The sequence below is a fragment of the Ranitomeya variabilis genome, chromosome 1, assembly GCF_051348905.1.
Source record: "Ranitomeya variabilis isolate aRanVar5 chromosome 1, aRanVar5.hap1, whole genome shotgun sequence".
NCBI classification, from domain to species: domain Eukaryota; kingdom Metazoa; phylum Chordata; class Amphibia; order Anura; family Dendrobatidae; genus Ranitomeya; species Ranitomeya variabilis.
Window position 1 is genome coordinate 611,118,148 of NC_135232.1, and position 26,982 is coordinate 611,145,129.

At 45.3% G+C, this 26,982-nt stretch overlaps 1 protein-coding gene across 1 annotated transcript in view; it reads right to left on the bottom strand.

Annotated features, from left to right (window-relative positions):
- Positions 1-20,337: 20,337 nt before the first annotated feature.
- ATP6V1D (ATPase H+ transporting V1 subunit D) overlaps positions 20,338-26,982 on the bottom strand; it is a 32,519-nt gene continuing 25,874 nt past the window's right edge. The window contains exons 7-9 of the mRNA XM_077260618.1: positions 25,009-25,075; positions 21,462-21,540; positions 20,338-20,718 (exon numbers count right to left, since the gene is read on the bottom strand). Coding sequence (XP_077116733.1) covers positions 20,580-20,718; positions 21,462-21,540; positions 25,009-25,075 — 285 coding nt within the window. The 3' untranslated portion in view covers positions 20,338-20,579. The remainder of the gene's footprint in view (positions 20,719-21,461; positions 21,541-25,008; positions 25,076-26,982) is intronic.

The following is a 26,982-nucleotide window of genomic DNA, read 5'->3' on the forward strand; positions in this document are numbered from 1 at the left end:
TATTGGAGGCTAAATTACAATGATATAAAGCTCCTAACGCTGACACTTGAACTTTAAGCGTATTGGTTGCCAACCCTAGTTGTAAGCCTGCTTGTAGAAACTCTAAAATAGCACCCACAGGAGCCTCATCTGACAAAGGTTGTCCTAAAAACTCTAGAAACCTCTTCCATGTCCTACCATAAATTCTCAATGTATTCGGCTTCCTACTTCTCAACAGGGTGGAGACTAGCCCTGGCGAGAATCCCTGTCGGCTTAGTAATGCCCTCTCAAATTCCAGGCTGCCAGATGGAAGCCCTTCACTTGAGAGTGGCATACTGGTCCCTGAGTAAGCAGGTCCGGAACCTCTGGTAGAATCCATGGATCGGTTACCGACATTTGTGTTAGGAGAGAAAACCATGGTCTTTTCGGCCAAAATGGAGCAATAAGAATCACTCTCACCTGCTCCATTCTGATCTTCCTTACTACTACTACCGGAATTAATGCTATCGGTGGAAACACGTAAGCGAGGCTGAATTTCCACGGTATTTGAAGGGCATCTACTGCAACCAGGTTCCCCCTCGGGTCTAACGAGCAGAACCTCTCCACCTTCCTGTTGTGAAGAGTGGCAAATAAGTCTATTACCGGTTTGCCCCAGGCCTGCACTATCTGTTGGAATACCCTGGGACTCAGCGACCATTCTCCCTGTCTTAGCTTTTTGCGACTTAAGTAGTCCGCTTTCGTGTTTTCGACCCCCTTTATGTGCAGAGCTGTGAGGGACAGTAGGTGAGATTCTGCTAACTGAAGAAGAACAGATGTTGCCCCCATAAGTGAAAGGGACCTTGTCCCCCCCTGATGGTTGATATAGGCTACTACTGCGTAATTGTCGGACATAACTCTGGTATGACGACCCTGAAGGATAGGAAGGAAATGTCTTAATGCCCTTTCTACAGCCCTCAACTCTTTTACATTGGATGTCTGATGTGTTTCTGAATGGGACCAGGATCCCTGTATCGAAAGGGTCCCTAGATGTGCACCCCATCCTGTACCACTCGCGTCCGTTGTGATCATGTCTTCTATAGGAGTTAGCCACTGAACCCCTGAGCTCAAGTGATCCCTTACTGACCACCAGATTAGGGAATCTCTAACGCCTACTGAAAGGTGAACTTTTCCCTCCAAACGCCCTTCTAACAGTTTTTGTGTTGACAGGACCTCCCACTGTAATTGCCTCAGGCGAAACTGTGCCCATTTTACAGCGGGAATACAGGATGTTAGTGACCTTAGCAGGGACATTGCCTTCCTCAGTGTCATTACAGGCTGATGTATCGCCAATTCCACAAGACTTTGTATTTTGGAAACCTTGCTCTCCGGCAGGAGACAGAGTTGGCGCGTGGAGTCCAGAAACAACCCCAGGAAGGACTGAACTTTCTCTGGTGTTAATCTCGATTTGGCGACATTTATTTTCCAACCTAACACTGCTAGGGTCGTAGTCACCTCTTCTATTTGTGCAAGACAGTGATCCACTGATCTGCCTATTACAAGGAAGTCGTCTAGGTACGGAACAATGACTATGTCCCGGGAACGGAGGAAGGACATGACCTCTGACATTAATTTTGTAAATATTCTTGGCGCTATCGATAGACCAAATGGAAGGGCAGCATACTGGTAGTGTTTGAGTTGCCCTTGGACAAACACTGCTACCCTCAGAAATTTTTGATAGTCCCGATGAATTGGGACATGGTAGTAAGCGTCTTTTAAGTCTATAGCTGCCATGAAGCAGTCCGGGAACAGCATCTTTATTGCTGAGTTTACCGACTCCATCTTGAAGGAGTAATTTATTACTGACCGATTGAGTTTTCTTAAGTTGACAGTAGTCCTTAGCGAGCCATCTGGTTTTCGTATCAAAAAGAGAGGGGAATAAAAACCTTTTCCCTCCTCTTCCCTTGGAATTTCTGCTAGGACCCGTTTTAGAACTAGCCCAAATACCTCTGTTTCCAGAGCTAGCTGTTCCTCTGGAAGTTTTCTGTGTGGTGTCAACACAAAAGTCTGTCGACGTGGATGAATAAATTCTATTTTTAGTCCGTCGCTGACGACACTTAACGCCCAATGACTGGGGGAAATACTTATCAAGGTGTGAAGAAAGAAAGAGAGCCTTCCCCCTACTTCTGGCTTGGCGTCATTGGGAGGGCTTTTTTGCCGATGTGGAGGGTCCCTTAAACATGTACCCAGATCCTTTTCTATCGCTATAGTCCCAGTTCCTTCTATCTCCCGGAGGTCGACCTCTATTAAATTTTCCTCTCCGAAAATAAGGTCTTCTGATATCCACCGGAAAGCGAGGAAAACCTTTTTTCTTGTCGCCTGCTTTTTCTAAAATGTCCTCCAGCTTCTGACCAAAGAGGAATTTGACGTCGCACGGAATGGAACAAAGTCTATTTTTTTAGGGTAAGTCCCCTGGGCACCCCTTTAACCACAAGGCACGTCTTGCTGCGTTAGACAATTCCGCTGCCCTAGCTGCTAGTCTTACAGAGTCTGCTGAGGAATCTGCTATGAAAGCTGCCGCTCCTTGTGCCATTGCCATATTGGCTAGGACCTCTTCTCTCGGCACTTTAGATTTCAACTGATCCTCTATTTGTTGCAGCCAGACAATAAGGGAGCGGGCAACACATGTTCCGGCTATTGCCGGTTTTAGACCTCCTGCGGCTGCCTCCCAGGTATGTTTCAAAAAAGCATCCGCTTTTTTGTCTAAAGGGTCTCTTAGGACGCCCGAATCCTCTAAGGGTAGGGATTACTTTTTAGATGACCTAGCCACCGCACCGTCAATCTTAGGGACTTTATCCCATACTTCTGAATCCTTTTCCTCAAAAGGATACCGTCTCTTAGAAGCTGAGGGAAGGCTACCAGACTTCTCAGGCTTCTTCCACTCTCTTTCTCTAAGGACTTTTATTTTAGTATTAACTGGGAAAGTACGCTTCCTTTTCTCCTCCAAACCACCAAACATAACGTCATCTACCGATCTAGACGCTTTCTCATCCTTAATGCCCATTGTAGCCCTAACTGATTTCACCAGTTTATCTGTGTTCTCAGTTAGGGTACCGTCACACAGTCGCATTTTCATCGCTACGACGGCACGATTCGTGACGTTCTAGCGATATAGTTACGATCTCGCAGTGTCTGACACGCTACTGCGATCAGGGACCCTGCTGAGAATCGTACGTCGTAGCAGATCGTTTGAAACTTTCTTTCGTCGCTGGATCTCCCGCTGTCATCGCTGGATCGTTGTGTGTGACAGCGATCCAGCGATGCGATCGCTTGTAACCAGGGTAAACATCGGGTTACTAAGCGCAGGGCCGCGCTTAGTAACCCGATGTTTACCGTGGTTACCAGCGTAAAAGTAAAAAAAAACAAAACGTACATACTCACCATCTGATGTCCGTCAGGTCCCTTGCCGTCTGCTTCCCGCTCTGACTGTCTGCCGGCCGGAAAGTGAGAGCAGATCACAGCGGTGACGTCGCCGCTGTGCTCTGCTCTCACTGTACGGCGGGATCTCAGTCAGAGCAGGAAGCGGACGGCAAGGGACCTGACGGACATCAGATGGTGAGTATGTACGTTTTTTTTTTTTTTTTTTTAACTTTTACGCTGGTAACCACGGTAAACATCGGGTTACTAAGCGCGGCCCTGCGCTTAGTAACCCGATGTTTACCCTGGTTACCAGCGAACCTCGGCATCGTTGGTCGCTGGAGAGCGGTCTGTGTGACAGCTCTCCAGCGACCACACAACGACTTACCAACGATCACGGCCAGGTCGTATCGCAGGTCCTGATCGTTGGTAAATCGTATAGTGAGACGGTACCCTTAGAAAGCATGGTCGACCCCCAACATCGCTATCTGAAGAGGAGCCAGAGGACATAGAAGAGGATGAAAAGGGAGACAGAGGTTCCTCTTGATATTCCTCGCCAGACTGAGAGGCACCAGAATCCGAAACAGTCTCTTGGCCGTTGCTACTTTTCTTTTTAAGGACTGATTTTAAAGACCCTTTAACCTCTGCCCTAATCATGGCCCTGAGGCTAGAGGCAAAGCCAGGGGATTCATCCTGAATAGTCTTTTGGATACAGTCCGCACATAGGCTTTTCTGCCATTGGACTGCTAGCGGGACTTTACAGAGGGCGCATTCTTTGTTCTTTGACTTGGCACTAGCCTTCCTCGGCGCCTGACAAGTAAAGGTACCTTCACACTAAACAACTTTCCAACGAGAACGACAACGATCCGTGACGTTGCAGCGTCCTGGATAGCGATCTCGTTGAGTTTGACACGCAGCAGCGATCTGGATCCCGCTGTTATATCGCTGGTCGGAGCTAGAAGTCTGGAACTTTATTTGGTCGCTAGATCGGCGTGTATCGTCATGTTTGACAGCAAAAGAAACGATGTCAGCAATGTTTTTACATGGAGCGTGAACGATAAGTGAGTCGCCGTTACGTCACTGGATCGCTCCTGCATCGTTCTGGAGTTGCTGTGTTTGACGTCTCTACAGCGACCTAACAGCGACGCTCCAGCGATCTAGTTTAGGTTGGATCGTTGTCTATATCGCTGGAGCGTCGCTTAGTGTAACGGTACCTTAAGCAGAGAAATGTAGCCCGTTACCACCAATGTGACATTCCCGAAGAGCACTCCCCACCCGCTGACACTCAAGGGTACCGGATTTTGAGGCCGATCTGGAGTATGGACAACGTCCCTCCTAGAAGCTGAGGAGTCCTGCGACTTTCGATCCGGACGACTGCCGCTTCTCCTCTTAGTATGCTGGTGACCAGATATAGCACCTGGTAAGATCTCTTGCTGCTGCTGCTGTAGCAATGGCTCTTGTGGGTGTTGCTCCATACAATCCTCCATAGTGGAGCTCTGTAGATGTGAGCACTTCCACTGTGGACTCACCACCATTTGAAGGGTCATCCACTCTGCTCACTGCCTCATCCGGTTCAGAAATTGCTCCTCCCCCGCCTCTGCGCCCACCAGGAGACCGCCAGAAGATCCCTGCGACCCGGCCAGCATTTGTCTATGGGCGCCGCCATCTTGGATCTGGCGTGCAGCACTGACGTCATGCGGGCACGCCCATTCCCAGCGTGCCCTGCGCGCAACGCCTGCCGCGCACCCGGAAGCTAGGCCCAGGGCCGAAGGCAGCAGCAGAGGGGGCAGACAGCGGCGTGGCAGCCGCAGAAGAACCACAGGACTCCGGACTGCGCTGACCCGACGCCCACACGTGCACGAAGGCCCCAGGACCTGCGAACGGCGCTTCCACAGCCTGAAGGCCGGCATACAGGCTCTCTGCCTGTTCTTCCAGTGCCGGGACAGGAGTGGGTGAGTCTTCAAAGCCGCCGTGATTCCAGAACTAGGGCTCCCATCAGGACAGGAAACCCAACTGACGCGAGGGAGAGGTACCGCCCTTTTATTTCAGTAGGTTTCCTGTCCTGACTGGGCGGATCCCCTCTCTCAGGTGTGCTGTCATGGGAGACGGGAAAATATGTCATTGTATTTATGTGTGTTAAAGCATTGTATGTTTGTACTATGTACATGTCAGTAATGTGTATGTGTGTATTTTATATGTTTGTACTATGTATATTTGTATTTTGTTTGTACTATATGTGTGTAATGTGTATGTATTTTATATATGATTGTACTATGTATGTGTGTGTAATGTGTATATTTTATATGTTTGTACTATATATGTGTGTAATGTGTACGTGTGTATTTTATACTAGATGGAGGCCCGATGCTATCGCATCGGAAGGGTGGTGACGTCCCGATGGGGGCAGGCTTTCAGCACTGACAATCTCTTAAAGGGAACCTGTCACCCCGTTTTTTCAGTATGAGATAAAAATACCATTAAATAGGGCCTGAGCTGTGCTGGACAATAGTGTATTTTGTGTACCCTGATTCCCCACCTATGCTGCCAAAATACCTTACCAAAGTCGCTGTTTTCGCCTGTCAATCAAGGTGGTCTGGTCAAATGGGCATGGTGAAATCGCTTCTTCTCCCCCAGATCTTGCTTATCTTTCCGTTGGTGGCGTAGTGGTTTGCGCATGCCCAACAGCGGAATGCACTGCGCAGCTGAAGAAAAAGAGCACGATGTGCACTATTCACCGCTTTATCGCTGGCGGCGGCCATCTTCTTGAGGCCGTGCGTGCGCAGATAGAGCGCTCTGCTGCCCGGAAAATGGCCGCGGGTGGCCCCTGACGAAGCCACGTTGTGGCGATACGCGTTGGGCTTTTTTGCCCCCCTCTGACTGGCTCTATACTCCACGGCTGCTGACTCGTGTTTTTGGCAGGTTCTATGGCGTCTCTCTTTACATCTACATGCCTTTTTCATTTCGTTATGGTCTAGGCTTCTCTACCTTTCCCAGGCCATTCTATTCTTTACAGGCAGGTCTGGTATGATGTTCTGTGCCATCTTTTTCTGATCTATACAGATCTCCCTCGCATCCACTTATATTGATGTTTGGGCACTGCCTCACTGCCTATACCATTTTATGCTTCTTAATGAATGATTGGTATCTCTAATGGTCTGTCAATTCTGTGTACCTTATCCGGTTTATATGATATGTAGGGTGCCTTGATATATAAGATTCAGTGGTTTATTGTGACCTTATATTCTATTAACATCTGCATTTACCATAGGTGTTGGGCCATACCTGCCATATTAACATAAAGGCTACATTGATTAGATACCTATAATGTATTTACTATAGCCAATTTTTTGAGCAGCAGCATATTCCATACTTATTGTGCATTTTTTATGTATTATATACTGGTATTTGAAATAGTGTATTATTCACGCATATACTTACAGTGGAGTGAGCCTTCATTTTGTCTTAGGGGGCTTGTCTTTTTCCCCTCCCTCTTTGGGGTATGTACCAACTTTTGGTTTTTAATTGTTTGTTGTGCCTTGTTTGATCTAATAAAATTTATTCTACTTTTATATATAATGTTTTGGTGATCCCTGGATTAGTGTATGTCTCTCTTTTTCTCTTCATATGGCCGCGGGATGCCACGCGTGCGCAGATGGAGATCGCAGCGGCCATTTTCCTGAAGCCGAGTTTGCATACTGGAATACCCATCGCTTGGGTATTCCAATATGGCAGTTGGCGTACTTCCGGTGCGACGTGCTGGATTGTGGGATTCGAGGACGTCTAGACAGAAGTGGATGACAGAGAATTTAAGGTAATTATATAGATTTTTACTATGTATATGTGCGTAATGTGTACAGTATATTATGTTGGGCAGCACGGTGGCACAGTGGATAGCACAGCAGCCTTGCAGCGCTGGAGTCCTGGGTTCTAATCCCACCTTGGACAACATCTGCAAAGAGTTTGTATGTTCTCCCCGTGTTTGCGTGGGTTTCCTCGGGGTTCTCCGGTTTCCTCCCACATTCCAAAGACATACTGATAGGGAATTTAGATTGTGAGCCCCATCGGGGACAGTGATGATAATGTGTGCAAACTGTAAAGCGCTGCGGAATATGTTAGCGCTATATAAAAATAAAGATTATTATTATTATGTTTGTATTTGTGTATGTGTGTAATATGTACATGTCTGTGTACATTGTATTACATGTTCCCATCTTATTATATTGCTCCTAATGTGAATATACATGTAAATGTGTGTGATTACATGGGTGGAGGCTGACCAGGAAGTGAGGAGGCACAGGGTTCTTAGTAATGGTGCTGGCATTGGTCGTCTGCAGTTTAAGGCTATGTGCACATGGTGCGGATTTTGCTGCGGATCCGCAGTGGATTGGCCGCTGCGGATTCGCAGCTGTTTTCCATGCGGTTTACAGTACCATATAAACCTATGGAAAACAAAATCCGCAGTGCGCATGGTGCAGAAAATACCGCGCGAAAACGCCGCGTTGTACTTTCCTCAGCATGTCAATTCTTTGTGCGGATTCCGCAGCGGTTTACACCTGCCCCTCAATAGGTATCCACAGGTGTAAAACCGCAGGTGGAATCCATACAAAAACCGCAGGAAATCCGCAGTAAATCTGCAGTGCATTTTACATGCGGATTTAGCACAACCGGTGCGGAAAAATCCACACACGAATCCGCACCGTGTGCACATAACCTTGCACTGTCATGGCTAAGGAACGACTTGCGGGTCTGAACACATCAGTGTTGTACTTGGGTAGTTTTCTTGCCCAGCTCCTTTCTTTGACAATATCGTAGGCGTTACGTCCACACGATTCGCCTTGGCTGAATTTTTCCCTTGTTGGCACCAGCCTTGGTCAACTCTCCACATTGTGGCACGACAAAAACCCACAAACCTAACAAAATGGCTCCACTCTGAACTAGAACCAATGACCAAGCATTGATCGGAGTGCCTCTGATCACGTGATTTCATGCTGTGCTCTGAATATTGAATGCCAATAGGACACAAAAGAGAAGGTGTCACTAATAAAGAGGCTATTCAGTGTGAGTTCCACCATTGTCTTACCACTGTGACACACAGCCTATAAATTCACCTACAGCACTGGCAAAAAGTAAGAGACCACTGAACAGTTTTATAAAAATCAGCTTCTCTACATGTCTGACAGCCATTCCATTCCAGTGTCAGTTGAATTCCAACCAGAGGACACCTCATTCTACTTACTGTGCTTCTGATTAGGTGATCACCTGAACAATCTTATTTAACGAAGGAAAGTATAAAAAAAACCACTGCTATGGTGTTCACAATCCTCTTGCAATAGGACAAGCTGGATGGCAGGACAAGCTGGATGGCAAAACAAGTGCTAGTAATATCCCAAAAGTAATAGGAATGAAAAAATAACTTAATTGTGCCAAAGTAGTTGAAAAGAAAAGTCTTGAGTAAGGAAACGAAGGGCTCAATTCTGGCTTTACTAGCGGAGGAATACAGTGAGCGTCATGTTGCCTCCATCCTTAAAATTTCTAAGACGGCAGTCCATTACAACAAGGTCAAGCAGCAGACATTGGGGACAACAAAGCTACAGACCGGCAGAGGGCGAAAACGACTCTCCACTGACCGGGATGACTGTCATCTTATTTGAATGTCACTCAGCAACCGCAGGATGACATCAAGTGACCTACAAAAGGAATGGCAAATGGCAGCTGGGGTGAAGTGCATGGCAAGATCAGTTCGTAACAGGATCCTAGAGGCAGGACTCAAGTCATGTAAAGGTAGAAAAAAGCTTTTCATCAATGAGAAGCAAAGGAAAGCCAGGCTGAAGTTTGCAAAATACCATAAGGATTGGACCATAGTGGACTGGAGTAAGATAATCTTCTCTGATGAGTCTAATTTTCAGCTTTGCCCAACAACTGGTCGTCTAATGGTTAGACGGAGACCTGGAGAGGCGTACAAGCCACAGTGTCTTGCACCCACTGTGAAATTTGATGGAGGATCGGTGATCTGGGGATGCTTCAGCAAGGCTGGAATTGGGCAGGTTGTTCTTTGCAAAGGACGTATGAATCAAGCCGCATACAAGATTATCCTGGAAAAACAGTTGATTCCTTCTGCTCAGGCAATGTTCCCCAACTCTGAGGACTTTTTTTTTCCAGCAGGACAATGCGCCATGCTACACAGCAAGGTCAATCAAGGTGTGGATGAAGGACCACCACATCAAATCCCTGTCATGGTCAGCCCAATCTCCAGACCTGAACCCCATTGAAAACCTCTGGAATGTAATGAAGAGGAAGATGGATAGTCACGAGCCATGAAACAAATAAGAACTGCTTAAATTTTTGTTTCAGGAGTGACATAAGGTCACCCAAAAGCAGTGTGAAAGACTGGTGGAAAGCATGCCAAGACGCATGAAAGCTGTGATTAAAAATCATGGTTATTCCACAAAATATTGATTTCTGAACTCTTCATGAGTTAAAACATTAGTATTGTTGTTTCTAAATGATTATGAACTTGTTTTTTTTGCATTATTTGAGGTCTGCAAGCAATGCATTTTCTTGTTATTTTGACCACTTCTCATTTTCAGAAAATAAATACAAAATTGATTGCTTGGAACTTCGGAGACTTGTCAGTAGTTTGTTCTTTTATTCTATAATTTACATTTACTCAAATATATCTATAAAGAGAAAAAAATCAGACAAACTGAAAATTTTGCAGTTGTCTCTTAATTTTTTACTGGAACACTGTGTTATATGAAGAAATGGAGGGTCAGATCACACCTACTGCAGTTTACTTGGCCCTCCCTGTGACAAGATCTGACTGCCAACCAGTAAACTTTTACCAGTGAGTGGTTGTATGAATGCCGGTTTACATGGTCAAATGATACACACTGAGCAATATACACCTGATCTGTCGTTGCACATGTCACCTTTGTATTGTCCTGTGACATCAAGCCCACGGCTTAGTAATGGAGAGGCATCTATAAGACACCTCTCCATTACTGATCCTATAGTTATATGGTAAAGACACAGCCAGAAAAGTCCTTCATTTGAAATAATGACACAGACTCCTTTAATAATCTTAATTAAACTATACTTACTGAACGCCTAATCCACCGAAACCCTCATCTCCTGCAACAAAAATAAAATAAACCACAAATACTCCTCACCTGTCCGCCGAGAAGGTAATCCATAATGTCCCACGATGATTCTGATCACTTTGAGAGTCACATCAGTGATATAACTGCTCTCAATGACAGTAGGCAATACACTGACAGGAGGTAATCGCTCCTGCAGTGTATCACTGCGCAGCCATGAGAGTTCACAGGAGTTCATCAGGAACTCCGGTGCTCTCAATTATGGCACCGCTGCTGTGTGGGAAAGTTCTCAAACAGCGGTGCCATAAGTGAGAGCACCGGAGTTCCTGATGAACTCCTGTGAACTCTCATGGCTGCGCAGTGATGCACTGCAGGAGCGATTGGCTCCTGTCAGTGTATTGCCGGCGGCCGGGTAGAGTGGTCACATCTCCTGATGTGACTGTTCTACACGGGAGATCGCCGTGGGACAATCTGGATTACCTGGACTACGGCGGACAGGGTGTATATAGTGGTTTATTATCTTACATTATTTGCATATTCGTTTTTCCCTCCTTTTCTTCCCAGAGCCATTACGTTTTTATTTTTCCATCAATATGGCCATGTGAGGGCTTATTTTTTGAGGGACGAGTTGTACTTTTAAATGACACCATTGGTTTTAAAATGTTGTGTACTAGAAAATTGAAAAAAAATTCCAAGTGTGGTGAAATTACAAAAAAAGTGCAATCCCACACTTATTTTTTTTGTTTGGCTTTTTTGCTAGATTCACTAAATGCTAAAACTGACCTGCTGTTATGTTTCTCCAGCTTATTATGAGTTCTTAAACACCAAACATGTCTAGGTTCTGTTTTATCTAAATGGTGAAAAAAATTCCAAACTTTGCTTAACCCCTTCGCGCCATTCGCCGTACTAGTACGGCGCTGCCGGCACTGCATTTGTGCCAGCAGCAGTACTAGTACGGCGCACCGATCACCGCGGTCTCACGCTGAGCGCCGCGGTGATCGGGTGCGGGTGTCAGCTGTATATGACAGCTGATACCCCGCAGCAATGCCCACGATCGGCGCTAGCGCCGATCGCGGGCATTCAACCCCTCTGATGCCGCTGTCAGTAGTGATAGCGGCATAGAGGTGGATCGCGCAGGGACGGGGGCTCCCTGCGCTCTCCCACCGGAGCAACGCGATGAGATCTGGAAGGAGTCCCCGGATCCAAGTTGGCCGCGGGACTCCTTCCGGGTCATTTACTGACCTGGCTTACCGGCGCCTGCTGAGAGTTCCTAATGGCAGGCGCCGGCAAGCCTCTGTAAGTTGCCTGTCAGTTCGTTGATCTGACAGAGTGCTATGCACACTGTCAGATCAACGATCTGATCTAAAACAGTGATGTCCCACCCTGGGACAATGGTAAAAAGTAAAAAAAAAAAAAATACAATGTATAAAAAATAAAATAAAAAAATCCCCAAATAAAGAAAAAAAAAAAACCATTTCCCAGTAAATCCATTTATTTTTGTAAATAAAAAAAACCCAAAAAACAATAAAAGTACACATATTTGGTATCGCCGCGTCCGTAACGACCCGCTCTATAAAACTATCCCACTAGTTAACCCCTTCAGTGAACACTGCAAAAAAAATAAATAAAAAACAAGGCAAAAAACAACGCTTTATTATCATACAGGCGAACAAAAAGTGGAATAACACGCGATCAAAAAGACGGATATAAATAACCATGGTACCGTTGAAAACGTCATCTTGTCCCGCAAAAAAAAGCCCCCATACAGCATCATCAACAGAAAAATAAAAAAGTTATAGCTCTCAGAATAAAGCGATGCAAAAACAATTTTTTTTTTATATAAAATAGTTTTTATTGTGTAAAAGCGCCAAAACATAAAAAAATTACATAAATGAGGTATCGCTGTAATCGTACTGACCTGAAGAATAAAGCTGCTTTATCAATTTTACTACACGTGGAACGCTATAAACGCCCCCCCCTAAAAGAATTTCAGGAATTGCTGGTTTTTGTTCATTCCGCCTCCCAAAAATCGGAATAAAAAGCGATAAAAAAATGTCATGTGCCCGAAAATGGTACAATTAAAAAGGTCAACTCGTCCTGCAAAAAACAAGATCTCACATGACTCTGTGGGCCAAAATATGGATAAATTATAGCTCTCAAAATGTGGTGATGCAAAAACTATTTTTTGTAATAAAAAGCGTCTTTTAGTGTGTGATGGCTGCCAACCATAAAAATCCGCCAAAAAAACGCTATAAAAGTAAATCAAACCCCCCTTCATCACCCCCTTAGTTAGGGAAAAATAATAACATTTTAAAAAATGTATGTATTTCCATTTTCCCATTAGGGTTAGGGCTGGGGTTAGGGTTGGGGTTAGGGCTAGGGTTAGGGCTGGGGTTAGGATTTCAGTTATAATTGGGGGTTTCCACTGTTTAGGCACATCAGGGGCTCTCCAAACGCGAGATGGCATCCGATCTCAATTCCAGCCAATTCTGCTTTGAAAAACTAAAACAGTGCTCCTTCCCTTCCGAGTTCTCCTGTGCGCCCAAACAGTGGTCCCCCCCAACATATGGGGTATCAGCGTTCTCAGGACGTTGGACAACAACTTTTGGGGTCCAATTTCTCCTGTTACCCTTGGGAAAATAAAAACGTGGGGGCTAAAATATCATTTTCGTGCAAAAAAAAATATTTTTTATTTTCACGGCTCTGCGTTATAAACTGTAGTGAAACACTTGTTGGTTCAAAGTTCTCACAACACATCTAGATAAGTTCCTTGGGGGGTCTAGTTTCCAATATGGGGTCACTTGTGGGGGGTTTCTACTGTTTAGGTACATCAGGGGCTCTGCAAATGCAACATGACACCTGCAGACCAATCCATCTAAGTCTGCATTTCAAACGGCGCTCCTTCCCTTCCGAGCTCTGCCGTGCGCCCAAACAGTGGTTCCCCCCCCATGTATGGGATATCAGCGTACTCAGGACAAATTGGACAATAACTTTTGTGGTCCAATTTCTCCTGTTACCCTTGGGAAAAAAAAAATTGCGGGCTGAAACATCATTTTGTGGAAAGAAAAAATGATTTAATTTTCACAGCGCTACATTCTAAACTTTAGTGAAACAATTGGGGGTTAAAAGTGCTCACCACACATCTAGATAAGTTCCTTAGGGGGTCTTCTTTCCAAAATGGGGTCCATTGTGGGGGGTTTCCACTGTTTAGGCATGTCAGGGGCTCTTCAAACGCGACATGGGTTCCGATCTCAATTCCAGCCAATTTTGCATTGAAAAGTCAAACGGCGCTCCTTCCCTTCTGAGCTCTACCATGTGCTCAAACAGTGGTTTATCCCCATATATGAAGTATCAGCGTACTCAGGACAAATTGCACAACAACCTTTGGGGTCCAAGTTATCCTGTTACCCTTGGGAAAATAAAAAATTGGGGGCAAAAAGATATTTTGTGAAAATTAATATGAATTTTTTTTTACGGCTCTACATTATAAACTTCTGTGAAGCACTTGGGAGGTTCAAAGTGCTCACCACACATCTAGATTAGTTCCTTAGAGGGTCTACTTTCCAAAATGGTGTCACTTGTGGGGGTTTCCACTGTTTAGGCACGTCAGGGGCTCTCCAATCGCGACATGGGTTCCGATCTCAATTCCAGCAAATCTTGCATTGAAAAGTCAAATGGCGCTCCTTCCCTTCCGAGCTCTGCCATGTGCCCAATCAATGGTTTACCCCAACATGTGGGGTATCAGCGTACTCAGGACAAATTGTACAACGACTTTTGTGGTCCAATTTCTCCTGTTACCCTTGGTAAAATAAAACAAATTGGATCTGAAGTAAAAATTTTGTGAAAAAAAAGTTAAATGTTCAATTTTCTTTAAACATTCCAAAAATTCCTGTGAAGCACCTGAGGGGTTAATAAACTTTTTGAATGTGGTTTTGAGTACCTTGAGGGGTGCAGTTTTTAGAATGGTGTCACTTTTGGGCATTTTCTGTCATATAGACCCCTCAAAGTCACTTCAAATGTGAGGTGGTCCGTAAAAAAAATGGTTTTGCAAATTTTGTTGCAAAAATGAGAAATCGCTGGTCAACTTTTAACCCTTATAATTCCCTAACAAAAAAAAATTATGTTTCCAAAATTGTGCTGATGTAAAGCAGACATGTGGGAAATGTTGTTTATTAACTATATTATGTGATATAACTCTCTAATTTAAGGGCATAAAAACTAAAAGTTTGAAAATTTTTGTTTTTTTCACAAATAAATGCAAGTCATATCGAAGAAGTTTTACCACTATCATGAAGTACAATATGTCACGAGAAAACAATGTCAGAATCACCAGGATCCGTTGAAGCGTTTCAGAGTTATGACCTCATAAAGTGACAGTGGTCAGAATTGTAAAAATTGGCCCTGTCACTTAGGTGAAAACAGGCTTCGGGGTGAAGGGGTTAAATTTTTTTTTAAAAAAATAGTGCAATATTCCGATATCTGTAGCGTCTCCATTTTTCATGATCTCGGGTCAGGTGAGGGCTTATTTTTTGCGTGCTGAGCTGATGATTTTAATGATACCATTTTGGTGTGGATACATTCTTTTCATCGCCTGTTATTGCATTTTAATGCAATATCGTGGCGACCAAAAAAACGTAATTCTGACACTTAGACTTTTTTTCTCGCTGCGCAGTTTAGCGATCAGGTTAATCCTTTTTTTTTTATTGATAGATTGGGCGATTCTGAACGCGGCGATACCAAATATGTGTAGGTTTGATTTTTTTTTGTTTTATTTTGAATGGGGTATTTTAAACTTTTTTTCATATTTTTAAAAACTTTTTTTTAATTTTGGCATGCTTCAATAGCCTCAGTGGGAGGCTAGAAGCTGCCATAACTCGATTGCCTCTGCTACATAGAGGCGATGCTCAGATCGCCCCTATGTAGTAGAATTACAGCATTGCCATGAGCGCCGACCACAGGGTGGTGATCATAGCAATCTGCCATCAACAACCATAGAGATCTCAAGGAGACCTCTGGTTGTCATGCTGACGCACCGATGCGCGCATTTCCAGCCGGAAACGTTTGTTAAATGCCGCTGTCAGAGTTTGTCAGCGGCATTTAACTAGTTAATAGGCGTGGGCGGATCACGATTCCGCCCGTGCCTATTGCGCGCACATGTCAGCTGTTCAAAACAGCTGACATGTCCCAGCTTTGATGCGGGCTCTCCACCAGAGCCCACATCAAAGCGGGTGTTCTGCCATCGGACGTACTATCCCATCTGTCATAGTGTGATATGCTATGTGGGTATCATTTGTGTGTGTATTTCTATTTTACTTATTTTCATGTTTCTCTTGTAGAAGGAGTTATTTGCTACAGGTACCTTCACACTAAACGACTTTGCAACGAGAACGACAACGATCCGTGACGTTGCAGCGTCCTGGATAGCAATATCGTTGTGTTTGACACGCAGCAGCGATCTGGATCCTGCTGTGATATCGCTGGTCGTTGCTGAAAGTCCAGAACTTTATTTGGTCGTCAGATCGGCGTGTATCGGCCGCGCTTAGTAACCCGATATTTACCCTGGTTACCATTGTAAAAGTAAAAAAAAAAAAAACACTACATACTCACCCTCTGATGTCTGTCACGTCCCCCGGGTCCGCGCTGCTGCTCAGAGCTTCCTGCACTGAATGTGTCAGTGTCGGCCGTAAAGCAAAGCACAGCGGTGACGTCACCGCTGTGCTTTAGGGCCGGCGCTTACACAGTGCAGGGAAGCTGAAGGCGAGGGACGCGACAGGCACCGAAATGTAAGTATGTAGTGTTTGGTTTTTTTTACATTTACACTGGTAACCAGGGTAAACATCGGGTTACTAAGCGCGGCCCTGCGCTTAGTAACCCGATGTTTACCCTGGTTACCCGGGGACTTCGGCATCGTTGGTCGCTGGAGTGCTGTCTGTGACAGCTCTCCAGCGACCACACAGCGACGCTGCGATCGGCATCGTTGTCGATATCGCTGCAGCGTCGCTTAATGTGACGGTACCTTAATTGATGAATGGTTGTTGCTGCCATCTGATATCAGCCCTCAGAGTACTGTATTGTTTGCTAATATGCTAATGACATGTTGACCTAGCTTGTTGAAACAATGAGCCCCCTGAGACCTTCCCCCTCCTGAATGAGAATGAGGAGGGGGACTTGTAAATATCAGTGAGGTGAGACACAGATCAGTCCTGTGTGGAATGATGATGGGTTCACAGCATCTCAGAGAGAAAGAAGAGTATATGGACTATGCTATCCTCTGTCTGCTGGATTGTTGGACTTTAATCCTGTTACTGAACTGCATTCGTGTTCTGGACTATTTTATCCTTTGTGTGGTGGATCGTATATGGACCTTTTGTATTTTTGCCTAAATAAAGGTCTTGGGATTGTTCACTCTTCGCTGGCTCTGCTGATGCGGTACCGGAGAAGGACCCTGTGACACCATCCGATGGCAGAAAGGGGTTAAAGTGATTCCACATGGTGAATTCATCAGAGCTAGACGTAAAAGCACTGATGACCAATCCTTTCTATCAGAAAGTCTCATCATCAAAGAAATACTACGAGAAAGATGTCTCAAAAATTTCAATATCATTCCAGCTTTTAAAAAAAAAGTTCACAATAAAAAAAACACGCAAAGCTGTACTTCATGAAACCAAAATAAAATTGTCATCTACTAATATTCAAAGAACTGAAGCTGCGATTACCTTCTCCACTCCTTACAGTACTCAGTGTAATGAAATTAAAAAAATTATATTAAAATATTTTCCGATAGTAAATCAGGATGACAGATCCTTAATAATGGAGTAAGATGTGTGGCTAGGAGAGGCATGTCGCTTGACAATGTGCTCTCTCCGGATCAATGCTCCTCAGCACGAAACTCCACCACAAGGTTCCTCACACATCATTAACTCATTTATTAATTGCGATACCGATTACCAAGTTTATTGTATAGAATGCAGCATCTGCAAGATCAGATACACAGGCTGCACCACAAGAAAGTTAAGAAAAGAATTGCAGAGTACATTGCCAATATAAAGAGTTAGGCTACGTTCACATTTGCGTTGTGCGCCGCAGCGTCGTCACCGCAACAAAACGCATGCGTCGTGCGGCCCTATCTTTAACATTGGGGCCGCATGGCGCCGCATGTACATGCGTTGTCATGCGTTTTGGTGCGTCATACGCCGCATGCGGCGTTAGGGCGCACCTGTCAGGGCGCAGCAAACGCAACATGTTGCATTTTTTGTGCGGCGCCGACTTTTTAAAAAACGCATGCGTCGTGTTTGCGTCGCTTTTGCGTCGTCGATGCGCCTTTTTTACCATTGATTTGTATTGACAACGCAGACGACGCAAGTACTTGCGTCGTGGTGCGTTGTACGACGCATGCGTTTTCTAATAAAAATGCCAAACATCGTCTAGACTTTGGGGGGGGCGCATGCGGCGCAAAACGCTGCGTTTTTTGTTCAAAACGCAACTGCGTTTTTGTTTGCGTTGTGCGTTGCGGCGCCGACGCTGCGGCGCACAACGCAAATGTGAACGTAGCCTAAAAACAGCACATGCTCAGGGGCTGTAACATTTCATTTTACTTTACTTTATCAGAATGATCTTTCCAGTTTTTCTTTTTTGGGGGCTGAAAGAATTATTAAACCTAAGTGAGGAGGAAACTGGCAAAAATAACTCATGTTGTGGGAAGCCTTCTGGATTCTCCATTTGGATACCAAATATCCAAGTGGCATGAACCAGAAAAAGCATCTCTTTTACATTCATTGACATTAATAGTCATACTTTTCAATAGTAAATGCAAGTAATATTTCCAAACTAAAATATTTGACTTAATTTCGTTTTACTACATCTTGCATTCCTTGAACACCTGCTTCTGCTTAAGGGTATGTGCACATGTTGCGGATTCTCTGCGGATCCGCAGCGTTTTTTGCGGTGCAGAAGCGCGGCAGATCCGCAATTGATTTACAGTACAATCAATGAGAAAAAAAAAAAAAAGCTGTGCACACGTTGTGGAAAATCAGGTGCGGAAACGCTGCGGATTAAAAGAAGTAGCATGTCACTTCTTTGTTGCAGATCTGCAGCGTTTTTGTACCCATTCCATTATAGAAATCAGCAGGGGTAAAAAACGCAGTAAATCCGCAGCAAAAAAACACTGCGGATCCGCACAAAAAAACGCGACAAATCCGCAGCTGTGTTTTTCTGCCAGGAGAGGCATAATCCGCACCAGAAATTCCTAAGGCTAATCCGCAACGTGTGCACATAGCCTAAGGCTGACAACTCCGCACATCCAGTTGCACATCAGTCCATACACCACGTTATTCAATCCAATCACCACCACACTTGTGCGTTTCTTTCTCTCTCTATCTATAACCATATTGCCATTACTATGTATCCTATGACTAAGGACACTGACGTGCCAGAAACGCGTCAGGCTTTGTTTTTAATCATGCTTTTCGCTTAATAGATTTTTGAATTTTATTTACTGGGTGTTTGTGCCGAGTTTCATCCTCCCCTTCTGTTCTACGAGATTCTTGCCGAGTCTATCCTCTAGTACGAACCACACAAGGGAAACAGCGCTTAGAGGAGAATGCTTAAGATGACGTGCTTTGAGGAACTTAAAAAGAATAAAAGGAAACCTCTCTGTGCCACAGTGCTGGCCCACACGGGAAGATAGAGGTGCCTACCTGCCCTTTAAATCTGTAGGGTTCGGCCCAGGAGAGAAGTCTGTTTAGTTTAGGCTCCCAGTTGGCTGCTGGCAGATAGGCAAGTTGATCAAATATGCGCTCTATGCCTCAAACGTATAGGCATAATCTACACACTCCAAAATACATATATACAATGTTCAGCTCTACCTTCACTCACTCAGTGTGGTGGAACTTGTGCAGCCGTCACAGCATCCTGTACACTTACCTAATTGTTCTACAAGGTGCTCCTCAATTTAGTTTGTTGAACTGCACAATTTGGGCTAGTGACGGCCTCCATCTTGGCTGAGAACGCCTCCTGTCTGTAATTAGAGCTGGATCCTGCCCATGGATGTGTAGACCCATGCCCTGGAGAGAGATGCCTGTCTCCATCTGCAGAGATCACCTTATTGCTGGCAGACGGGCTAACACAACTTGATCAACTGCCTCAATTTTGGAGGTATAGTATATACTAGATAGCACTGCGAAGAAAGTTTAGGTGTTGGCTGCAAAGGGTTAAATTCGCACCTACATGAACAGCATAAAGTGACATTCTGCAGATCCTATCCATTTATGTTGCGGATATATTTCGCAAATTGTGAATGAGATTTGAAGAAACCTCACCTACCTTTTTCACCAGAAAATACAGAATATTTTTATCTTATGGCAAGAAGACATACTGTAATGTGAGAATTCGTTCATGTGGCACGATGTTAGAAGTCGCAGAGAAAAAGCCTCATTCTTACGTGAAAAAAATAGACCGATTCCCATCAGCGTGCGCAATCAGTGCAGCATCCATTTTTACGCATATGTGAAAAAAAATATAAAAGTAAAAAATACAAACAACAAAAATAAATAAACAACAACCACCCTTTGTTACCCAATAAACTGCAAAGCACGGAGAGCACTCAGAGGTGGCCCATGTGCTGGCCGTGATGTGAATGGGCGAGTTTGATCCATGACGTGGATCAATGAAGGGACATGCCAGAGTTTTTATTTTTTTTTGCAGACATGTGAACATGCTCCATAAAAGAGAACGAACCTCAAGGTTACAGAATACGGGCGTCTGAATGAGGCCTAATAGATGTAACCCATTGAAGACCCCCTTCCCAGCCGGACGCCACGTGGGGTGAACAGTTTGGCGAGTCACTGAATAAACAGGACAAGGACCCCGGTGACTGGACATGCCTGCACGGATTTACTGTCATCCAAGGAACAATCACAATTTGGACACAAAGTACAATAACTTAAAAAGGCTCACGGAGGCGTCTACGCATTTTAGGATCGAGCTACAACTAACATTGCACTGAGGACCACGGCTCCACGCTCTGCTCACAGTGCTGCCGTGACAACCGAGGGTGGTCCGCACAATACATGATATTATATTACAACGGTGTGTTCCGCTCCGTCCCCCCGACTAGTCGAACAGGAGGTCTTCATCGCGATCTTCAGCCAGCAGATTGACCGGCTCCGAGCCCCTGGAACTATCCCACGCTGCGCGCGCCTTCTCCGCCTTTTCTTTGATAATTTTCTTCTTCTCCTGGATCTTTTTTAATCTGGATTATAGACAAGAACATGGTGGAATATGATGATTTCCCCATCTATAGGACATGGTCTATATTTTTGTGCCCATCTGAAAAGATGGAAGAATGCAGAACAAACAAACAAACCCTACAAGCTTAATCCATTGGAATTACACCAATGCGACTCTATGGCTGAATCCCGTTATTAGGGGGATTAAGATGGAGCCCCTGGAAGAGCGATAGACATGGAAAATTTGTACCGCAGGGGAATTCCTGCCTGAGATTACTCTCAGCATGTGGATGAGAATGATAAATCCGGAAGGAAAATCTGCAGTCATTTCAGTTCTAACTGGGGGAAAACAGAACTGTAATTGTGGCCTTCTATGTTTGGGAAAAGCTGGGTGCAGTAGTAGTAGTAAAACCTATGACTGTGCACTTAAAGGGGTTTTCTATTTTTAGAAAACTCCTGTATCCAGCAACAGATTTTTTTTTTTTATTTATTTTTTATTTTTTGAACAGTGCCATGTTTACTCGCCCTCCCCAGGTCCAGTCTAGAGTCTCACTGCTCCCGGAGTGTTATCGTCTACAGCGCTGACGTCACGTCAATAAATAGTGCTGCCTCCAATAGGGGAGCTCTGCCCGAGCTCACCGATTGGCTGAAGAGCTATCAACATCAGTGCTGCAGACACCGGGAGCAGTGGCCGTGCCGGACCTGGGGAGAGGGAGTAAAGCTCATACAGTTTCACTTTGACGCCGAAAGTAGAAGTTGTATGTACCTGTAGAACTCTTCTCTCTCGCGCTCGTCCAGTTCAGTAATGATGTAAGACAGGGTGCGCTCAATTCTAGGGATAATCACTATGGAGGGAAGAGAAAAACCTGATCAACAGCCAAACACAAAGCTGGAAAATTGCAGATCTCTGTGCGAATATTCTTATGATTCTGCTCCTTGAAGGTTCCCCATCATGTCACCAAACTTCTATTACCATGTAGTGGGGGTGCAGATGTGGAGATCCCCACTCATTTCTACAAAGAAGTGGCAGAAGTGCTCAGCCCCATTATTTCCAACTGGTGGTACAAATCCAACAGTGCAAACCCCACCACATGTGAGACGGCTGGGAAAGTAATAGCGCCCCGTTGTGTCATTTCATTTTGTGAGGGGGGAAATCACCAAAAAGCTGACACCCTTTCTAATTTTTTTATTTTGTCTTTCACTGTACGGAATAAATCTCTATATAATATTAGAAAATCCTGAACTCAGTGATGACAAAATCTGCTGTAGTAATATGGGGGCTTCAGGGGGCTCACGGCTGCCAAGACAGCCAATCCGCAGCCCATGAGTGCGGGTAAGGGGGCGACACTGTAAAGATGGCCTATAATTTGGTCACATTATGTATGTAGCGGCCATTGTTAGACACAAGTGCACATGGCGACGAGATCATCCTGCAGTAACTCCCCGCATTCAGTAATAAGGTCACTCAGTGGTTAGCACTGTACTATTCATAGAGCAGCACTGTGGCTCAGTGGTTAGCACTGTACTATTCATAGAGCAGCACTGTGGCTCAGTGGTTAGCACTGTACTATTCATAGAGCAGCACGGTGTCTCAGTGGTTAGCACTCTATTCATAGAGCAGCACGGTGCCTCAGTGGTTAGCACTGTACTATTCATAGAGCAGCACGGTGCCTCAGTGGTTAGCACTGTACTATTCATAGAGCAGCACGGTGTCTCAGTGGTTAGCACTCTATTCATAGAGCAGCACGGTGGCTCAGTGGTTAGCACTGTGCTATTCATAGAGCAGCCCGGTGGCTCAGTGGTTAGCACTGTACTATTCATAGAGCAGCCCGGTGGCTCAGTGGTTAGCACTGTGCTATTCATAGAGCAGCCCGGTGGCTCAGTGGTTAGCACTGTGCTATTCATAGAGCAGCCCGGTGTCTCAGTGGTTAGCACTCTATTCATAGAGCAGCACGGTGGCTCAGTGGTTAGCACTGTGCTATTCATAGAGCAGCCTGGGGCACAGTGGTTAGCAATGTACTATTCATAGAGCAGCACGGTGTCTCAGTGGTTAGCTCTCTATTCATAGAGCAGCACGGTGGCTCAGTGGTTAGCACTGTGCTATTCATAGAGCAGCCCGGTGCCTCAGTGGTTAGCCCTGTACTATTCATGGAACAGCATGGTGGCTCAGTGGTTAGCACTGTACTATTCATAGAACAGCACGGTGTCTCAGTGGTTAGCACTGTGCTATTCATAGAGCAGCCCGGTGTCTCAGTGGTTAGCACTGTACTATTCATAGAGCAGCACGGTGTCTCAGTGGTTAGCACTGTACTATTCATAGAGCAGCACGGTGTCTCAGTGGTTAGCACTGTACTATTCATAGAGGAGCATGGTGTCGTAGTGGTTAGCACTCTACTCAGAGCAGCATGGTGGCTCAGTTGTTAGCACTGCTATTCATAGAGAAGCACGGGGGCTCAGTGGTTAGCACTGTACTATTCATAGAGCAGCAGTGTCTCAGTGGTTAGCACTGTGCTATTCATAGAGCAGCACGGTGGCTCAGTGGTTAGCACTGTGCTATTCATAGAGCAGCCTGGGGCTCAGTGGTTAGCAATGTACTATTCATAGAGCAGCACGGTGTCTCAGTGGTTAGCTCTCTATTCATAGAGCAGCACGGTGGCTCAGTGGTTAGCACTGTGCTATTCATAGAGCAGCCCGGTGCCTCAGTGGTTAGCCCTGTACTATTCATGGAACAGCATGGTGGCTCAGTGGTTAGCACTGTACTATTCATAGAACAGCACGGTGTCTCAGTGGTTAGCACTGTGCTATTCATAGAGCAGCCCGGTGTCTCAGTGGTTAGCACTGTACTATTCATAGAGCAGCACGGTGTCTCATTGGTTAGCACTGTACTATTCATAGAGGAGCACGGTGTCTCAGTGGTTAGCACTCTATTCATAGAGCAGCACGGTGGCTCAGTGGTTAGCACTGTGCTATTCATAAAGCAGCCTGGGGCTCAGTGGTTAGCAATGTACTATTCATAGAGCATCACGGTGTCTCAGTGGTTATCTCTCTATTCATAGAGCAGCACGGTGGCTCAGTGGTTAGCACTGTGCTATTCATAGAGCAGCCCGGTGCCTCAGTGGTTAGCCCTGTACTATTCATGGAACAGCATGGTGGCTCAGTGGCTAGCACTGTACTATTCATAGAACAGCACGGTGTCTCAGTGGTTAGCACTGTGCTATTCATAGAGCAGCCCGGTGTCTCAGTGGTTAGCACTGTAATATTCATAGAGCAGCACGGTGTCTCAGTGGTTAGCACTGTACTATTCATAGAGGAGCATGGTGTCGTAGTGGTTAGCACTCTACTCAGAGCAGCACGGTGGCTCAGTTGTTAGCACTGCTATTCATAGAGAAGCACGGGGGCTCAGTGGTTAGCACTGTACTATTCATAGAGCAGCAGTGTCTCAGTGGTTAGCACTGTGCTATTCATAGAGCAGCACGGTGGCTCAGTGGTTAGCACTGTACTATTCATAGAGCAGCACGGTGTCTCAGTGGTTAGCACTGTGCTATTCATAGAGCAGCAGGGTGTCTCAGTGGTTAGCACTTCATAGAGTAGCACCGGGGCTCAGTGGTTAGCACTGTACTATTCATAGAGCAGCACAGTGTCTCATTGGTTAGCACTGTGCTACTCAAAGCAGCACGGGGGCTCAATGGTTAGCACTACTATTCATAGAGCATCACGGTGTCTCAGTGGTTAGCACTGTGCTATTCATAGAGTAGCACGGTGGCTCAGTGGTTAGCACTGTACTATTCATAGCGCAGCACAGTGTCTCATTGGTTAGCACTGTGCTAATCAGAGCAGCAAGGTGGCTCAGTGATTAGCACTGTACTATATATAAAGCAGCATGGAGGCTCAGTGGTTAGCACTGTACTATTCGTACAGCACCACAGGGGCTCAGTGGTCAGCACTTGCTTTGCAGCGCTGGGTTCCTGGTTTCAAATCCCACCAAGGACAACATCTGCAAAGAGTTTGTATGTTCTCCCCGTGTTTACGTGGATTTCCTCCGGGTTCTCCGGTTTCCTCCCACACTCCAAAGACATACTGATAGGGAATTTAGATTGTGAGTCCCAGTGGGGACAGTGATGATAATGTATGTAAAGATCTACAGAATATGAAGGTTCTGTAAAAGAAATGCGTAATAATAAATGATCACTAACTTGGCACCCATACACACCACATGGGGTAGGACACGGTGAACCAAGCTTTTACTAAACAGACCAAAGTATGGAGAAGGGGAGCAGAAAAACAAACAATAAAACGGGTTTTGCTTTCCTTACCGTGCTCTATAGCGTTAACACGTCGGTTTGTGATTTTAATGGCTTCATCCAATGTGACAAATGAAGTCTGCGAGAGTGAACGGTGGAAAGAACAAGTGGACAGGTTACACAGCTGATAGGAGGTTTTCCACTCTTTAATAAGCAAAGATTAATCACATATCAATAGAAAGTTCTACAACTATGTGATATGTTTTTATGCGGAGAGAGAAAAAGAGGATGACGGAAAAAAAGAAAAAGAAAAACTGGGAGCTAAATGAAGTAGCACAGAGATGTGTGAAGAGACTCGCTGCCTCCTATAGACAGCACATGCAGAGATGAGAGATATCTGATCTCCTAGCTCTATTTATTACATGTTGAGAAGCAGCAGCATGGAGCACATTATTCAACAGTACAGCGCAGTGTAGCTGTGAATCCAGCACTGCGAAAACACTCATCAAAAGGCAGCTGCTGAATCTCTGTATGTCTCTCTTTAGAACTTTCGAAGGCACGGAGATCCCTTACTGAGCACAAGATGCATTTGGGCGGGAGTTCAAAGTAAATATTCAGTGCAGAAGACGGGGAGGTGGAGAAAAGATGGTAAATTAATTAAGAAGCCTTTCGTTATTAAGACATATTACAATTTTCTTATCATTACTTATAATAAATAAAACCATGTAAACAAAAGCTACTTTTACTCTATTTGATAATGCATCTGACGCCAGCAGGGAGAGAGTAAATGGCCACAGTAACGCAAGTCTCCTCCTAATCTTGCTCACATTGAAATGAACAGTGTGTGTTCAGCATGTAAGTAACAAAGCTAATAAACTTTATAGAACAAAAAACACATTTCCGAATTAGAAACCTGAATATACACATTAAAATGTACTATACATACAGAATGGATGCAAGGTGGATTGCTGGAGCCTTGTTGCAGACCTTCAGTGGCTGTATTAGTTGTTCATTGCAAGGTGCAAGTTACATACAAAATGTAATACCGCCATCAGGTTAAAGACAGTTCAGACAAAGCACAGACGCTCGGCGCACTTCTGGTTTGGCCAAACATTTCAGTACACCTTTCCAACTAATTGCTTTGCATCATCTGTGCCCATTCACGCTCTTCCTCAATTGACAGCTCTGGCTTTTCAGGAGGCAAGAGAAGGGTGGTGACAGATGGAAAACAAGTAGCTGGGAAAGTGCAACTGTACCGCTCGACCATGCAAAGGGTGCACCAGCATCAGTGCTTGGTTACTGGACTACTCGACCACACCAAGGGTGCACCAGCATCAGTGCTTGGTTACTGGACTACTCGACCACACCAAGGGTGCACAGGCATCAGTGCTTGGTTACTGGACTGCTCGACCACACCAAGGGTGCACCGGCATCAGTGCTTGGTTACTGGACTACTCGACCACACCAAGGGTGCACCAGCATCAGTGCTTGGTTACTGGACTACTCGACCACACCAAGGGTGCACAGGCATCAGTGCTTGGTTACTGGACTGCTCGACCACACTAAGGGTGCACAGGCATCAGTGCTTGGTTACTGGACTGCTCGACCACACCAAGGGTGCACCAGCATCAGTGCTTGGTTACTGGACTACTCGACCACACCAAGGGTGGGCGGGCATCAGTGCTTGGTTACTGGACTACTCGACCACACCAAGGGTGCGCGGGCATCAGTGCTTGGTTACTGGACTGCTCGGTCACACCAAGGGTGCACTGGCATCAGTGCTAGGTTTGAACAGTCATTTTTTGCACAGACTCACTTTAAAAAGGTATTCCCATCTTGTGACGTCACTGGACCCTATATAACTTCTGTACTCCATTGTGGGGTCACTGGACCCTATATATCTTCTGTACTCCATTGTGGCGACACTGGACCCTATATATCTTCTGTACTCCATTGTGGCATCACTTGACCCTATATATCTTCTGTACTCCATTGTGGGGTCACTGGACCCTATATATCTTCTGTACTCCATTGTGGGGTCACTGG